Consider the following 18,277-nt stretch of genomic DNA (forward strand, 5'->3'; position numbering starts at 1 on the left):
ATTAAAAGTCAATATCTTATGGTACATTTGTAATTCACAAGGGTCAATGTTAATTTTCCTCCTCAGACAAGTTCCAGCAACGTGCAAAATATTATTGAGAGTCGTGTGGAGAAGAGGACAAAGGGCGTGTATGTACCTGCTGGGGGCAAACGCCTCCTGACCTTCATGGATGACCTCAATATGCCAGCTAAGGATACATTCGGATCACAGCCACCTCTGGAGCTTCTGCGGCTCTGGATTGATTATGGCTTCTGGTATGATCGCCAGAACCAAAGCAGCAAATACGTCAAGGTGAGGAACCATGTTCTTCAGATGGTCAGCAGCCTCATGTTATCCTTGATGTATCTTGTTCTTTTCTCTGCTTTTTTCTTATACAAAACATTATCTTCTCTCTCCAAACACGTTCCTATCACTTTTCTCAGGACATGTTCATTATGGCAGCAATGGGTCCCCCTGGAGGAGGCCGAACTGCCATTTCTGGGCGCCTTCAGAGCCGATTCAACCTGATTAATATGACCTTCCCCTCGGTGAGTCAAAAGTATTATTCTTTTCAGTGTTTTTGAAGTCTATGCTAAATATTATTAATAACCTCTTGGCTTAAATCTATCTCCTTTTACACCCTGTGGCCAAAATATGAGCTTGTTGGACATCCCATTCCAAAACCATGGGCATTAATATGGAGTTGGCCAACCTTTTTCCAAGCCTTTACTTGCTTTTTTTAGCGCCAGGTTTACAAGATTGATTTCTCTTTTCGAGCTAGTTATGAGTGATCTAGTAATATTGGAATGTACTTGCTTTTCTGCAGGAATCTCAGATCAAGAGGATTTTTGGGACGATGATGAGCCAGAAGCTGCAAGATTTTGAGGAAGAGGTGAAACCAGTTGGGGATATAATAACGCAGGCAACCATAGAGCTGTATAACGCAGTTACTCAGAGATTCCTGCCCACCCCTGCCAAAATTCACTACCTGTTTAACCTCAGGGACATCTCCAAGGTGAGTCACAAGTGGAGCTGAATTAAGAAAATGTATAAATGGGGAAAATGATCAAACTCTCATTTGATTGGAAAGTAAGCTAGATTGGTAAGCTTTGTGTTTTCTTAAATTATTGTACAGTTTTTAGTTCCTGTCCACCAGTGGACTCATTTCCTCTCAGCTGTGTTTCTGTAAAGGATTTAGAGGGTTTCTCAATGGGCTTTTATTGGAAAATGCAGCATGATCTTGACATCAATTTGAGACTTCTCAGACCATTGAGAATTAATTGCCGGTGCTATTGACCTTCATTTGACCTACTTTAGCTGCCTATAGAGTTGTATAGAAATGTAATTTATGAGAAATGTAATTGTAATAATGAATAATAAAGCCCACCATTAAAGTCGCCAATACAGAAGTAAACTCAATAATTAAAGGCTGTACCATTTAGTTGCTCATCCATAAGTAGTGAACAGTTTTTGGAGAATATATTCCATTTTATTGTTTTGCTCAATTTTCAGGTTGGCAAGTGACACATACTGAGTTATTATTAAATTCTCAGCATCCTTCAGGTACTGGGATTTGCTCTACTGTGTCCCGGGGTGACGTCAGTCCTTCCCCTGTTTCTGACAGGAGCTCTCAAAAACTTATATTTCTCTATTCATTAACTAATAGCAATGAGGAAGGGTAGTGACAGGGTGTTTTGTGTCATCGGCACCATGGCAACTATACTTCTGAAACAACAAGACCTGGATTCTTTCATTAGAATTTGTTAGTGACATTCATGGTGAATTACCAGTGAGGAAGTAGAAATGTGGAATTTACCCAAGATGGCACTGGCTTAGGCAGACAAGGGGTTGGCATAGCCTACTAGAGTCATCCTGGTGTGCAAACATATTCTATGAATTTTAGCAATCTATGCTATTTTTTCAGGACTTGTAATTGGGGATTTTGAGTTTTATGGGTTGTAGATTGGAGAATTTACTTTAGCTTCAAGATTTAGACCTCATACACATGATATTAAAATCAGGGAAAAATCACAAGACGAGCTGTCTGCAGATTTTCGGATTGTTAGTACGGTGCTTTCAACAGACGATTTGACTTTTTTGTCAGACAAAAGCTGGACGTGCAGGCTATAAAATTTTTGTCAGATGTGAACTCAACATCCAATTTTCGGATGGTCAGTATAGAAATCGCACACAAAAGTTTAAAGTACAAACACGCATGCTCAGAATCAAGGAACGACTGGGAAGAGTTTGATCTTGTAAACAACTATTCGTAATCTAGAATTAACATTCTTGACGCTGCAGTTGTTGAACTGTCGAAATGCAGAATGCATTCTTATCTTCTTTAATGATATAATAATGAAGCTGCTTTGCTGGTGATACTGATGTAGTTATGCCAAATGTATTTTAAAAGGCATTTGTTTTGTACGATCTGAAAATCGCAAATCAACGCTCACCAAACTTCTACTAACAGGAAATTAGTTGAAGGGGCCCAAAGGGTTTGCGCTTGAGAAATACATTTTTCTCTTTATACTCTCATAGTACGTCACTATGTGCGTATTTGTCAAACTACAATTTGCAGATAGTATGCTAGGCAAAATCCTGCACAAGCGCTTTTGACAGAAATCAGACTCTCGTTGTACAACAATCAAACCGTGTGTACGAGGCCTTACTCCAGCTGGTGACCCCTGTAGTTATAACTAATGATCTGTATAAAAGAATCAGGACTTGATTCCTCCTGCTGATGATCCTTCTAGTGATAACTAAAGATCTGTATAGAAGAATCAAGACCTTCCTCCTGCTGGTGATTCCTCTAGTGATATAAAGCTATGTATAGAAGGATCAGGACCCCCTTCCTCCTGCTGGTGATTCCTCTAGTGATAACCAAAGATCTTTATGGAGAAACTAGGGCCACCTTCTTCCTGCTGGTGATCCCTCTAGTGATAACTTAAGATTTATATAGAGGAATCAGGACCTAATTCCTTCTGCTGGTGCACCCAAGAATTCTATTCACTTTCCCCAATGCCCAGCCACACTGTTTTCTCATTTATAAAGGATATTCTAGCACATTTACACCAGGATAGGGAGAACTAAAAGATCACTAACATCTTTATTTCCAATTTCTCAGGTATTCCAAGGCATGTTACGGGCACACCGAGACCTACACGATACGAAGCACAGTATGACCAAGCTGTGGGTACATGAATGCTTCAGGTATGGCACACTCACCCATAGGGGTCTATTTATAACAAGGATGATATTTAACATTGGGAAAAGTTGAATAATAACTAGACACTTTTTCTTAATGAATTGTTATGCCGCTGCCCCTCCTCCCTACCTTATCCAATCAGAGAACCTTTAAATTCATTGAGAAAATGCAAAGCATTTTCTGATTGGTGCCCGCGCCAAGCAAGCGACTTCATATGTTCACAATGCAGCAGGACAGCTGCTCAGCTCAAGACCCAGAAGCCAGTGGGGAGCACCGTAGTGGCAGTGTCTGCTACAGTGATTTCCAGCTTCCAGGGTATCAGGTGTGGCACATACTGTACATACATCTGTTCAAGTTGGACCAGTGCAACTATGGAGAAGTATCCATGCCTAAGCTTTAAAGTAGAAGTCCACCCTAATACTAAAATCCCTGTATCTACAGACATCCATGATCTAACACTATCCTATCTAGCCCTCTCAAGTAGAAATCAGTATACCTACCCTTTTCGAAGCCTTTGACCCAATCCCACACTGAGCTGCCAGCTGCGGCTTCGCTGTGGAGGTGGGTGCAGAGCACACATCAGACAATGGAAGCCCCATAGTAAGTCTATGGGTGACATCACATCCCATTAATTTCCCAGCCGCTGTCGGCTGTGTCCTCTGCAGAGCTTCCACCGCTGGAGATTGGTTGATTTGAAAAAAGGTATGTATACTGATTTGTTCTTTACAGGGCTAGATAGGTTAGTGTTATGCCCCATACACACAATCAGACTTTCTGACAACAAAAGCATGGGTTTTTGTTAGAAGGTTGTTGGCTCAAACTTGTCTTGCATACACACGGTCACACAAATGTTGGCCAACAATTCCGAACGCGGGAACGCGGTGACATGCAACATGTACGACGAGCCGAGAAAAAGGAAGTTCAATAGCCATTGCGGCTACGTCTGCTTGATTCCGAGCATGCCTGAACTTTTGTGCATCGGACTTGTGTACACATGATTGGACTTTCTGACAACAAAGTTTTGTTGGCGGAAAATTTGAGAACCTGCTAGCCAACACTTGTTGGCGGAAAAACCGACAGCAAATGTTCGATTGAACATAAACATGGTCGGACTTTCTAACAACAAGCTCGCATCCAACATTTGTTGATGGAAAATCTGACCGTGTGTATGCGCCGTTGGATTGTGAATGTCTATAGATGCAGAGATTTTAGTGTTAGGCTGGACTTGCACTTTAACTTACTAAAATGCCCTGGGAGAGCTATAGAAAGTTGGCCATCTAAAGGCCAAAATTATATTTTCTGTCCAGATTGAAAACTCAAAAACGAACACCAAATTTTGGTCACTAAATGATGCTTTAATCATACGATATACTGTAGTTCTATAACATAGAATATGGCAACGTTCCTTTTACCTGAGTCACATTCCTTCAGCAAACTGTTTATACAAAGACTGCTACATTTTTGGTGTCACATTTCGATTCCAGATTCAAATATCTGCAGGATATAGGTAGGCTTGCAGTAAATGAGAGGATCAGCAGGGCATGGCCATTGTAAGGCTCTACTAAAAGTAAAGCAAAGATTGCTGCCCCTAACAAGATGGCCGCCTCTCAGGACCTCAGATAAGGGGTTAGAGCTGGCCTTCCCATCAGTTCAGCGGGGGGCCCAGAGGAGAGAGGGGACTCTTTAACCACCTCAAAACTGGACCCTTTCACCCTCTTCCTGCTCAGGCCAATTTTCAGCTTTTAGCACTCACGTTTTAAATGACAATTGCGCAGTCATGCAACACTGTACCCATTTGAATTTATTTGAATTTTTTTCACACAAATAGAGCTTTCTTTTGGTGTTTTTTATTCACCACTGTGTTTTTATTTTTTCCACTATAAATGAAAAATTATCCGAAAAGGTTTCTTAGTTTGTATTATAAAATTTTGCAAATAAGTAATTTTTCTTTATACATTTTGACCAAAATTTATACTGCTACATATCTTTGGTAAAAATAACCCAAATTAGTGTATAGACATGTGCATGAGGAAAAAATTTGTTTTGTTTCCTTTTGTTTTGATTTGTTAATCTAGTTATTTCATTTAGTTCAATTTGGTTGATTTGTTCAATTCGTATTCGGAATTCGTATTCGGAATTTTAGAATTTTCTTTGAATTTACTGATTGTTTTCCATTCAAAACGTTCAAATTGATACATTTTCGAATTGGTCGAAACATAAATGTTATATTGTTTTCGATTTGAATGCAGCAAAGTGAACAAACAAAAGAAAAATCTTCATCAAATGATTACAATGACTCTTTAAATCAACTTTGTCTCAACAAAAACAGCATTATTTCGAAATGGTACTCTAATAACACACACAGTCTTTGATTTCAGCAATATGTGTACAGTTAGAATTTGACTGGAGTTCAATGTAAAGTTCAAATTGAATTTCAGTCCGAATTTCTTTACATTATTCAGAGCATTCGGGAAAATTTGTTTATATTGTAATTCAGACATATCAGAATCTCAGAATAATGAAAAATTTGTCTGAATATTAATTCGGGAAATAAACGAACTGCACATGTCTATTAGGGTATATTATTTGGTCTTTGTGAAAGTTATAGAGTTTACAAGCTATGGTGCTAGAAAAAGATATTTATCAGAAAGGCCTAAACTATCCAGGTGTCAGGAAGGTGCCACATCCCAATAATTGCTAGAACAAATGGAGAAGATAGAACGGGATTTTGGATGCACCAAAAGACACTTGGAATTGGAACAATGAGGTTGAATTAAAGAATTTATTGATAAAAACATTTAAAATCCATATAAAATAGAAACATGATGCATACAAGTAGTAAGCCATACATGTCAACAACAATAATTATACATGATGTCAGTCCTCAAAAAAGCAGTGCTACAACACAACAATATTCCTACGTGTTTCAACTAAAACAGTCATCTTCAGGGAGTTCACTGTTGAGGAGTACATTAAATGTACACTAAAAGACAAAGGTCAATCAGAGATACATTTTACAAGCTCATGTTCAAATCTATACATCAAGCATTGAAAATGTGGGTATGTCTTACATAATATAAATAGGAAAATCATAAATGGACAGCAAACTTGGCTATAGGGGAATCCAGGAATCAAGAGACCATTCAGAAGAAGGCAGCCTAACGTATAATAAAATTTTATCAATATGAGATATGAAACCGCACCCCTAAAGCTGGGCGCAGAACCCACAACTGGTCAAAACAAACACATAAAGAAATATAATAAATCTTTTAGAACAAATACTTACTCATTAATCCAAAGAGGTCTGATAAGACCAACCGCGTGGAGCCCAGGGTTTGTGGAGCAAAATGGAGGATATACCGCGGCTCCAATAGTGGAAATCCACTAACCGGGCAAATTCAGAAAAAGGCAAAGGGATTGACCGACCAAAAAGAAAAGCTATGGTGTCAATCATTGAAAATTGATCACACCTGATGTACATACAGCCTATCTCATTTATTGAGGCCCTTAAAGAGTTATGCTGGCTATACTATATGAAAAATCGTCCGAAATTCGGTCATTTGGCCAGTTCGTTTGTTTTTCGCCCAGTTAATGGGCACAAGATCGATAATCGTTGGGGCGTTTTTGAGCCAAAAAAAAACGAAGGACACGTTTGGAAATTTTCTGCCGAACCAATGATAAATTGAAAGGTTAATGTGTTTCCCGTCAGATCAGTTTGCACTGGGTATATGTAAAAAGAAAAAAAAAATGGATTGATTTATGTCCACTGAACAATTTATCGGTCATTACATAATGGCACTATCGTTTGCTCTCACGGCCGAATGTTTGTTTTTCAAAAATGGGTTCGGCCGATTTTTCGTGTCGTGTATGGTCAGCATAACTACACTTTTGTGGGTGAAAAAACAAAACAGATACATAACAAATACATAAAAAATAATATAGCGTTTACAATTATGACACAAGCCATATTTTAATTGAACGTTAATAAAAATTACCTTTCCTTTTCAATCTGCGTCGCCGTAATTTTCTGAAAATGCAATATGGCAAAGTGAAGGTGTTCTGCACACAGAATGTATACAGAACGCCCCCCAGAAATGTTGTTTCCTGCTTGTGTGATTGGCTCACTGATTTTCCCAGAAATCTGCACTGACTTACAAGTCAGATTTTTGGCGCCGGGACACGATACGAAGGATGTATCGGCCTCGACGGGGCCGACATCGCGGGTCCTCTGGACAAGTAAGTGTCCTTATTAAAAGTCAGCAGCTACAGTGTTTGTAGCTGCTGACTTTAAAAAAAAATAAAAATAATTCCGCTGGAACACCCCTTTGACTTACAAAAATTCTCGTACGACAGAATACAACTTGAGAAGTGATGTAATGTGTTGAGTTGTTTTGTAATGTACTTTTTCATTTCCTAGCCTGCGTAGTCTTGCTCTTACATTTTTTTTTTCAGATAAAAACTGTACTAATTAAATGAAAATCAGACGTGTTCACTTATGATAAAAATTTTCTAGCCTGCACCTTCAGGTTTTATCGCTCGAAAAATCGGAATTGGCTGTCGAATTGCACCATAGTAGCGATCAGATAGTCAGCTGATCGTTCGTCGTATTACATTTTTCTTGTGAGCTTCTATCGTGTGTACAGGCGTTGACATGTCAGGACAGTACAAATACCCCCCAAATGACCCCTTTTTGGAAAGTAGGCAGTCCAAGGTATTTAGCAAGAGGCATGGTGGGTTTCTTGAAGTTGTACATTTTTTACCCAGAATTCTTTGGAAAATAAATAAATGTAATAAAATTTGTTTTTTCTCACACACAGCATAGGCATACTTGCAAACATTATATATTTTTGTAGCAGAGACCCTAGAGAATAAAATAGTGGGTTTTTCAGTTTATGTGACAAGGTATTTGCACAGCAGTTTTTCAAATGAAATTAAAATAAAATGAAAATAGACTTTAATGAATTTTAAAATACAATATAATACCCATTTTTTTTGTAAAATAAATAGAAACCAAACATGCCACGCTTTAAAATGCTTGTGGAATGGCACCAAACGTCTCCGTAGGCAACGATTTATAAACCTTCACGGGTTACCAGTTTAGAGTTACAGAGAAGGTCTTGTGCTAGAAGTATTGCTCTCGCTTTGACGTTTGCGGCGATACCTCACGTCTCTTGCAATCTCACCGTTTAGATATGTGTATGGGACCAAATCGGTTGTTCGCCTTATTTTATTTAAAAATGTATATTATTTTTACACTGGGGTTGATTTACTAAAATTGTAGAAGGAAAAATGTGGTGCAGCTTTGCATAGAAACCAATCAGCTTCCAGTTATTTTATCACAAAGCTTAACCACGTAAGGACCCCCCCCATGTACATTTACTTACTGCGGCCCTTTAGTGCAAAATCACATACCTGTACATGATCTCTTTCATCGGCTCTGGGGCGCACGAGCGTGCCGCTGGAGCCCCGCTCCCACTGGGATTGGATACAGCAGACGATCATTTGTGGAGAGTTGAACGGCGTTCTCCATATGTAAACAAGGCAGACCGCTGTTCTGCCAGAAAGGAAAATGCAGATCTCATGTTTCTCATGTTTCCTCTCTGTTTTCCTTTAGTCAACTACAGTTCCCCTACAGTTAGAAAGCACACATAGTGAACACATTTAACCCTTTGATCGCCCCTGATGTTAACCCCTTCCCTGACAGTGCCATTTATACAGTGCCAGTGAATTTTTTTATTAGCATTGATCACTGTATTGGTGTCCCTGGTCCGCCAAAAGTGTCACTTAGACCCCTTTCACACTGGGGCGCTTTGCAGGCGCTACAGCGCTAAAAATAGCGCCTGCAAAGTGCCCTGAAAGAGCAGCTCCTGTGTTTCCAGTGTGAAAGCCCCGAAGGCTTTCACACTGGAGTGGTGCGCTGGCAGGACACTAAAAAAAGTCCTGCTAGCAGCATCTTTGGAGCAGTGAGGGAGCGCTGTGTATACAGCGCTCCTGCCCATTTAAATCAATGGGGTGCCGGAAAAGAGCTGCTGCAGCAGCACTTTGTAGGTGGTTTTAACCCTTTTTCAGCTGCTAGTGGGGGGTTAAAAGCGCCCCACCAGTGGCCGAATACTTCCATAAATACGAAGGTAAAGCGCCGCTAAAAATAGCAGTGTTTTACTGCCAACGCCGCCCTAGTGTGATAGGGGCCTTAGACCCCTTTCACACTGAGGCGCTTTTCAGGTGTTTTAGCTCTAAAAATAACTCCTGTAAAGCGCATGAAAAGCTCCTGTCATGCCTCCTCAGTGTGAAAGCCAGAGCTTCAGAACTTCAGCCAGAGCTTCACTGGAGTCCTCTTCCACTCCTCCATGATGACATCACAGAGCTGGTGGATGTTAGAGACCTTGCGCTCCTCTACCTTCCGTTTGAGGATGCCCCACAGATGCTCCATAGGGTTTAGGTCTGGAGACATGTTTGGTCCGTCCATCACCTTTACCCTCAGCTTCTTTAGCAAGCCAGTGGTTGTCTTGAATGTGTATTTGGGGTCATTATCATGTTGGAATACTACCTTGCGGCCCAGTCTCTGAAGGGAGGGGATCATGCTCGGCTTCAGTATGTCACAGTACATGTTGGCATTCATGGTTCCCTCAATGAACTGTAGCTCACCAGTGCTGGCAGCACTCATGCAGCTCCAGACCATGACACTCCCACCACCATGCTTGACTGTAGGCAAGACACACTTGTCTTTGTATTCCTCCTGGTTGCGGCCACACGCGCTTGACACCATCTGAACCAAATAAGTTTATCTTGGTCTCATCAGACCACAGCACATAGTTCCAGTAATCCATGTCCTTAGTCTGCTTGTCTTCAGCAAACAGTTTGCGGGCTTTCTTGTGCATCAAATTTAGAAGAGACTTCCTTCTGGGATGACAGCCATATGGACCAATTTGATGCAGTGTGCAGCGTATGATCTGAGCACTGACATGCTGACCCCCGGCCACTTCAACCTCTGCAGCAATGCTGGCAGCACTCATACGTCTATTTCCCAAAGAGAACCTCTGGATATGATGCTGAGCACGTGCACTCAACTTCTTTGGTCAACCATGGCGAGGCCTGTTCTGAGTGGACCCTGTCCTGTTAAACCGCTGTATGGTCTTGGCCACCATGCTGCAGCTCAGTTTCAGGGTCTTGGCAATCTTCTTATAGCCTAGGGCAGTGATGGTGAACCTTGGCACCTCAGATGTTTTGGAACTACATTTCCCATGATGCTCAACGAGGTTCGCCATCACTGGCCTAGGCCATCTTTATGTAGAGCAACAATTCTTTTTTTTCAGATCCTCAGAGAGTTCTTTGCCATGAGGTGCCATGTTGAACTTCCAGTGACCAATATGAGAGAGTGAGAGCGATAACACGAAATTAAACACACCTGCTCCCTATTCACACCTGAGACCTTGTAACACTAAGTCACATGACACCGGGGAGGGAAAATGGCTATTCAGGCCCAATTTGGACATTTTCACTTAGGGGTGTACTCACTTTTGTTACCAGTGGTTTAGACATTAATGGCTGTGTGTTGAGTTATTTTGAGGGAACAGAAAATTTACACTGTTATACAAGTTGTACGCTCACTACTTTACATTGTAGCAAAGTGTCATTTCTTCAGTGTTATCACATGAAAATATAGGATAAGATATAATAAAATATTTACAAAAATGTAAGGGGTGTACTCACTTTTGTAGGATACTATATGTAAAGCTAGCCTAAGGCCCCTTTCACACTTGTGCGACCTGAATGTCGTGTGACTTTGTCGTGATTTTTGCCGCGACTTGAAGCAATGCCTGTGTAATATTGAGGTCTGTGGACCTCAATTTGCATCAAAGTCAGACCAAAGTAGTACAGAGACTACTTTAAAGTCGCTGTGACTTGGAGTCGCACAGATATGAACGGTACTGATTGGAAATCATGGGGTATGACTTGTCGCACAAGTGTGAAAGGGGCCTTAGTCAGTAATGGGGAACAGACCAGCCACAGGCAATACTAGTGATTAACCCTTTGCCCCCAGCTTGCCTTTTATTGGCACAGCTTCCACAGTACAGGTCCTCATTTAGGCCCCTTTCACACTGGGGCGGTTTTCAGGCGTTACAGCGCTAAAAATAGCGCCTGTGTATCGCCTGAAAAAACCGGCCCCTTTCACTCCAGTGTGATCTTTGGAGCGGTGAAGGAGCGGTGTGTTCACTGCTCCTAAACCGCTCCTACCCATTGAAATCAATGGGACAGCGCGGCAATACCGCTGCAGCGGCTCTTTGCAGGCGGTTTTAACCCTTTTGCGGCCACTAGCGGGGGTTAAAACCGCCCCACTAGTGCCCGCAGACCGCCGCTAAACCGACGGTAAAGCGCCGCTAAAAATAGCGGCACTTTACCGCCGACGGCCGCACCGCCCCAGTGTGAAAGGGGCCTTATAGACTACAGATACCTTTTACTTTTATGTTTTTACTTTTTGTAAAGAACAAAACGTCTCCATCTTCAGTGAGCATATACCAGATAAGTCACCCCAGATGACACACAACTTGTATTAATCCGATACGAATATCAAGTGAACATTTTTCACACATTTGGAGCATTACAGTTTGCAAGTTTGTATTTTTAGCACAAAATCTCTCACCTTGCTCGTAAAAGAAAAATGTCATTACGGCTGTGAAAGACGAATGTGAAAACTCACACATACAATCTGGCAATGGACTTTAGAAGCGATCGCTCTGTATTACCCAACTTTAGTAAATCACACCAACCTAGTCACTGTTAGCTGTAGGGGGAGAAGATGAAGGAGGAGGCAGGAGGATGAAATGCATGCTGCATGGGGTAATGTGTACTGTGTGCGGTGATCAATCTGGGGTCAGCACACATTTGCAGATCTGTACAATGGAAACACTTTATATCTGATGCTGATCATACACGTTACAATGCGATTGTACAAGCTGCTTTAGATCTAGCAGCATATATGTAGTGCTGGAGCTTTCTTGATTGCATATACACTATATTACCAAAAGTATTGGGACACCTGCCTTTACACACCCATGAACTTTAATGGTATCCCATTCTTAGTCCGTAGGGTTCAACATTGAGTTGGCCCACCCTTTGCATCTATAACAGCTTCACCTCTTCTGGGAAGGCTGTCCACAAGGTTTAGGAGTGTGTCTATGGGAGTGTTTGACCATTCTTCCAGAAGCGCATTTGTGAGGTCAGGCACTGATGTTGGACTCTAATCATCCCATGACATTTTTTTGTGGCAGAGGATGCCCGAAATCTGACTTGTATATTAGTGCAGACTTCTGGGAAAATCAGTGAGCCAGTCACACAAGCAGAAAATAACATTTCTGGGGGGGCGTTCTGTACACCATCTGTATACAGAACTCCTCCAGGTTGCCATATCGCATAAAATTTTACATAAAATTACAGAGCTGCAAATTGAAAAGGAAAGGTCATTTTTATTAACATTCAATTATAATATGACTTGTATAGCAACTGTATATATTATATATATATATTTTTTTTTGATTTGTTATTTTTTCACAATAAAGAGGAGTTACCCTTTAATGCCCACCCTCTTTACAATATGTTACGTGGGCAATAAGAGGGTAAACAAAATGGCTTATAGCCATAAAATCCCCCCAACTTGTTTACAAAAAGAAGAATTCAGACTGCAATAATCCCCATTCAATCTCCAGCTGTGCCCTGCACTACTGCCTTACCACCACAAGATGTCCTCAGTCTTCCAGGTTGAGTAATGCCCAATGTCATTCATCCAGAAGAGTGAGGACATACTAGGAATGTATGATGTCACTGATCTGCCCAATGAGCACTAAATCACTAAAAGTGGGTTTCCTCTAATTGGGACTTTGGAGTGATAGCTGCTTCAGTAAAATCAGGCAGTATTATTATCAAAAATATTGCTTGTTTATTGATTAAGATAAAGGATATTGCGGTTGTGCAGGACACAGAAATGCAGGATGCAAAAGGGGCAAATACAAAGGTAAGAATTACAATGCATATAAACCAGCCTTCAATTGAAAACAAATGTAACAAGAGAGATAACCCAATGAGTGGGTGTCACCACAACACCCTTCATTTATATATAAACTGTATTGTCAAAAGTATTGGGACACTTGCCTTTGCACGCACATGAACTTTAACCAGTTAAGCCCCGAACCATTTGGCTGGCAAAAGACCAGAGCACTTTTTGCGATTCGGCACTGCATCGCTTTAACTGACAATTGCGCGTCCTTTTTTCCCCACAAATAGAGCTTTCTTTCGGTGGTATTTGATCACCTCTGCAGTTTTTATTTTTTGCACTATAAACAAAAAAATAGCGTCAATTTTGAAAAAAAACTCTAGGTGGCACTGTAGGGATTAAGTATGTCTTAGGGAGGGATTATAACTGTGGGGGGGAGGGGCTGTGTGTGACACGATTACAGGGAGCTGTGATCAGTGTCACTAGGCAGCACGGGGAAATGCTTGTTTACATTAGCATCTCCCCGTTCTTCCTCTCCATGAGATGATTGCAGGTATCCCCGTGGACATCAAGTCCGCGGGACCCACGATCATGCTCACGGAGCTCTGGCAGGTGAGCGCGCGCGCTCCCACAAGCCGCCTCTTAAAGGGCAATGTACAGGTACATGATTCTGCCTGTACGTGCCCTTCTGCTGCAGTATATCTGCATGAGGCGGTCGGGAAGACGTTAATGGCATCCCATTAACGTCTGACCTCACAAATGTACTTCTGGAAGAATGGTCAAACACTCCCATAGACACATCTCCTAAACCTTGTGGACGGCCTTCCCAGAAGAGATGAAGCTGTTATAGCTGCAAAGAGTGGGGCCAACTCAATATTGAACCCTACGGACTAAGACTGGGATGCCATTAAATTTCATGCGTGTGTAAAGGCAAGCGTCACAATACCTTTGGCAATATAGTGTATATATTGATGTAAAGAGTGGCGATGATGTTAGGGAGACTGCCCAGAGCTAGAGAAGAGAAAGAACACCCAATGCTCCATGTGACCGACCTGAACATTTGCCTGTTTCTTGCAGAGTATTTTCTGACCGTCTGGTGGATTCCTCTGACACTGAAGCCTTTATTGGGATCCTGAGCGAAAAACTAGGCTCTCTCTTCGACCTCACCTACCACAACCTGTGTCCCAGCAAACACCCGCCTGTGTTCGGTAGGTAACGTCAGACCCGACCAGTAGCCAAATTCTTCACTTTGTAGAAAAAGGCAGATTAGTACAAGGAACTCTATGTAGTAATGTACTCTCATTACCAATCAGCATCAGAACATCCTGATATTTAAAATGTATCTAAACCCAAGAGCAAAAATTTCATATATTGCAGTCCTTAAATGTGGTGGTTGCATTAGTTTTCTTATTTTTTTCGTCTTTTTTTTTATGGGGAGTTGGTAAATTTTTGGACAGGTAAGTGTTCCCACTTCCTCAGTTCTCAACTAGGTGAGACTGATGTCACTCATCCTGCCCCGCTCGCAGTCTCCAAGGACGCTTCACATGTCCCAGTAAGCTACAGAACCAGACTCACTATGCTGCCTGATCTCGCACATGTGCAGTGGGGAGCTGGCCTGTGATTCAACAGGAAGTCACAGCTGGCTCCAAAATCCAAGATGGCGGCACCTCGTGCCACAACGTCAGAAGAACTGGCTGCGGGAAGACAACACTAGTACTCACAGCTGGCTCCCAAATCAAAAATGGCGATTCTGGGAATTGGGTACCTTTTTGACAGATAAGCGCTCTCACTTCCTCAGTTCTCAGCTAGATGAGAATGACGTCACTTGTCCTGCCCCGCTCGCAGCCTTATAAGACACGTCCCATATCCCAGGAAGCTACATACCCAGTCTCAATGTGCCACGGGATCTCACACATGTGCAGTGGGGAGCTGGCCTGTGAGTCAACAGGAAGTCACAGCTGGCTCCAAAATCCAAGATGGCAGCACCGGGAGCCGCAACATCAGAAGAACTGGCTGCAGGAAGAAAACGCTAGACTCCAGGCACTAGTGAGTACATGACGCCAAAATGTAGCAAATGGGAAGATCATGGTTGGGGTTGCCATATGGTTTCATGCCCCATGCAACATTTTTACATTTTGGTAATTCACCTACATCTGGGCACTCCATTGAATGAAGAGGACCTCTTCAGTGCCTGGACAAGGTTCTTTTGCACCCAAGGCGAAAAGGCCAACCCCTCTGCTCCCCCCCCATGAATTACTTCATCAGCATAGCTTCCAAGTTCTACCCTTTACGCGCCCACCCATTCCGCTAAAGACCAGGGAAGCTTCCTTTTCTGCCTACCCCTTCACTCAGCCCTTGACCTCTTGCTTATACTTGTATTCACGCCTTTTCCTTTCTACAGGGGATTTTATGCGAGAGCCCCCCGTGTACGAGGACATCACCGACTTTGGCACTTTGAAAAAGTTCATGTTGACCCAGCAGGAGGAACTGACTCAGCAGCCTGGGACTGCGGCTAAGAAACTCGTCCTGTTCACTGATGCCATCCAACACGGTGCATTTTAAATACCTATTTACGCAAATAATTATTGGTGGGGCCATCTGTCATGTGTGGCTTAATGGATCAACGCGTTTCGCAGTGTTATTGCTTTTTCAGGATCCTTGACTGTATTTTACCAGATGATATGGCAATAAGACTACAAAACGTGTTGTTGTTCATTATGTCAGCTTGGAATCATTAACTTGTGTTTGTTACAGTCAAAACAATATGGTAATTATTGTGTTTTGATGTATGATTTTAATGTCTTTTAATAATGTAATAATGTTTTTTTATGTTTTAACTGAGAGTTTTATATGTCCCAGATAAGGCACATTTAAAGTCAGATGAGAATGAGGGGTGGGCACGGTGCCTTTGGGGTCTGCAGCAGGGCCATCTCAATTCATGATCACTGCCCTGGGGCCCCAGGTGCATGGGGGCCCCTTGATAATCTTGCATAACATCATATTTGCCAGCCGTCCCGGAATTGCGGTGTCCAGGGCAGTATCCCGGAACTTGTGCTATGCCCTCCTGATCTAACCCTCCCCCCAATACTGTACCCTCCATATCCCAGTATTGCGCCCTCCTGATCTCCCCCCAGTACTGTGCCTTCCTGATCCCAGTATTGTACCCTCTTGATTCCAGTATTGTGCCCTCCTGATCCCCCCCATGCTGTGCCCTCCTGATCCCAGTACTGTGCCCTCCTGATCCCACCCCCATACTGTGCCACCCTCCTGATCCCAGTAGTGTGCCCTCCTGATCCCACCCCCCATACTGTGCCCTCCTGATCGCAGTATTGTGCCCTCCTCATCCCACCCCCCATACTGTGCCCTCCTGATCCCAGTATTGTGCCCTCCTGATCCCACCCCCCACACTGTGCCCTCCTGATCCCAGTATTGTGCCCTCCTGACCCCCACCCCCCTACTGCCCTCCTGATCCAAGTATTGTGCCCTCCTGATCCCTCCCCAGACTGTGCCCTCCTCATCCTAGTATTGTGCCCTCCTGATCCCTCCCCAGACTGTGCCCTCCTGATCCCAGTATTGTGCCCTCCTGATCCCTCCCCAGACTGTGCCCTCCTGATCCCAGTATTGTGCCCTCCTGATTCTTCCCCAGACTGTGCCCTCCTGATGCCAGTATTGTGCCCTCCTGATCCCTCCCTAGACTTTGCCCTCCTGATCCCAGTATTTTGTCCCCCTGATCCCTCCTACCCCCCCCCCCCCCCCACGGTGCCCTTTGTGTTGAGTAGTCTTTGATTTGTGGCTTGTTTTTCTTGTTGTTTAAAATCAATTTTATTGAAAATACTAATATATATATGTTTATTTCTATCAACTATTTATACTTTAATTCTTGAGAGTTATTGCGTAAATTGGGGCAGGCTGATATGGGCCCCAGAGTATTACTTGATGCTATTAGGGCTTGTCTTCAGTGTCAAATGACAGGCACACGGGGGTCCTTGGTGACCATCTGTGTCTCTGTGGGTTCAGATTTGTGGAAGGATGTACAAACGTACAACCAGCAAGGCAATTTAATATTTGCATAACTCCTCCCAAGAGCCAGCCCACTGCTTGCATCGGAGCTGAGGGCTCTTGAGAGGAGTACTGTGGCGGGGGGCTGTGATGTTTCCAGGGAGCTATGTACAGCTCCCTGCTGGCCCCTCCCACCCTGCTGAGCCCTCCCACCAAGCCATGATCTGCCTGCACGGAGAAGAGACCCAGTGAAGGGCCTATCCTCAGGTTATACACAGAGATGAAACAAATTTTTCCTACATAAGTTGTGCCTGTGTATCTGCAGTCTTCTCTACATCCAATCAAAGTGCTGAATTTATAAGCTTGTCTGAGAGTTCAGAAAAGAGAGGACAGAGAGCTGAAAGCAGACCTTCAGTCATTTTTTCATCTTCTCATCTATTAAATCTTCTGCCCTTGTTGTTTTAACTTTGGATAGTAAAGCTTTTTTTTTCTGTCCGTAAATACCTTATACAGCCTACTTTCTGTTTCTTGTCAGGTCATTAGCCTAGGCTTATGACATCATACACAGCTCTCTCTCTCACTCTCATGAGAGTTTTCCAGGAAAGGAGGGGGGATGAGTGATAAGAGGGCCCATGAGAGCTGCAGGGCTGCAGAGCTGGAGGTGTGCCTCTGTGTGTCTGTGTAAATCCAGGAAGTGAACAGACAGCAGCTTCAGCTGCCCACAGTTAAAATAGCTGCAGCCAGACTCAGTGGAGTGAGATTTCTGCAGCATATTTGGCAAGTACCGAATCACAGTATATATAGAATAGTATGCAAAGTGGTTGGAGGGAAGCTTCAGAATGGTAAAGATGTTTTTATTACAAATTATGTGAGCAGACTGCAGTTCCTCTTGAAATTACACTCTACAGAACTCAGTGAGGAAACAGCTGATTGGAGGGAAGAGACACACTTCCCTCCACACAGCACACAGGGACAGAGCTGAGGCTGTCAATCAGCTGGAGATCCCTCCTCTGTCACCTTTTTTCTCTTGTTGTCAGGAAAACTTGTCAGAAATGACTCGTGCTGATAGCAGAGGAAGGAAGCTGCAGACAGAAATTACACTTAAT

At 42.8% G+C, this 18,277-nt stretch overlaps 1 protein-coding gene across 1 annotated transcript in view; it reads left to right on the top strand.

Moving 5' to 3' along the window:
• DNAH2 (dynein axonemal heavy chain 2) overlaps nt 1–18,277 on the top strand; it is a 328,965-nt gene that overhangs the window by 239,464 nt on the left and 71,224 nt on the right. The window contains exons 50-55 of the mRNA XM_077470685.1: nt 67–291; nt 423–527; nt 806–994; nt 3,104–3,189; nt 14,250–14,380; nt 15,574–15,723. Coding sequence (XP_077326811.1) covers nt 67–291; nt 423–527; nt 806–994; nt 3,104–3,189; nt 14,250–14,380; nt 15,574–15,723 — 886 coding nt within the window. The remainder of the gene's footprint in view (nt 1–66; nt 292–422; nt 528–805; nt 995–3,103; nt 3,190–14,249; nt 14,381–15,573; nt 15,724–18,277) is intronic.

The sequence above is a fragment of the Lithobates pipiens genome, unplaced genomic scaffold, assembly GCF_037356315.1.
Source record: "Lithobates pipiens isolate NorthernLeopardFrog02 unplaced genomic scaffold, aLitPip1_a1.2 Scaffold_8, whole genome shotgun sequence".
In the NCBI taxonomy this organism is placed as follows: Eukaryota; Metazoa; Chordata; class Amphibia; order Anura; family Ranidae; genus Lithobates; species Lithobates pipiens.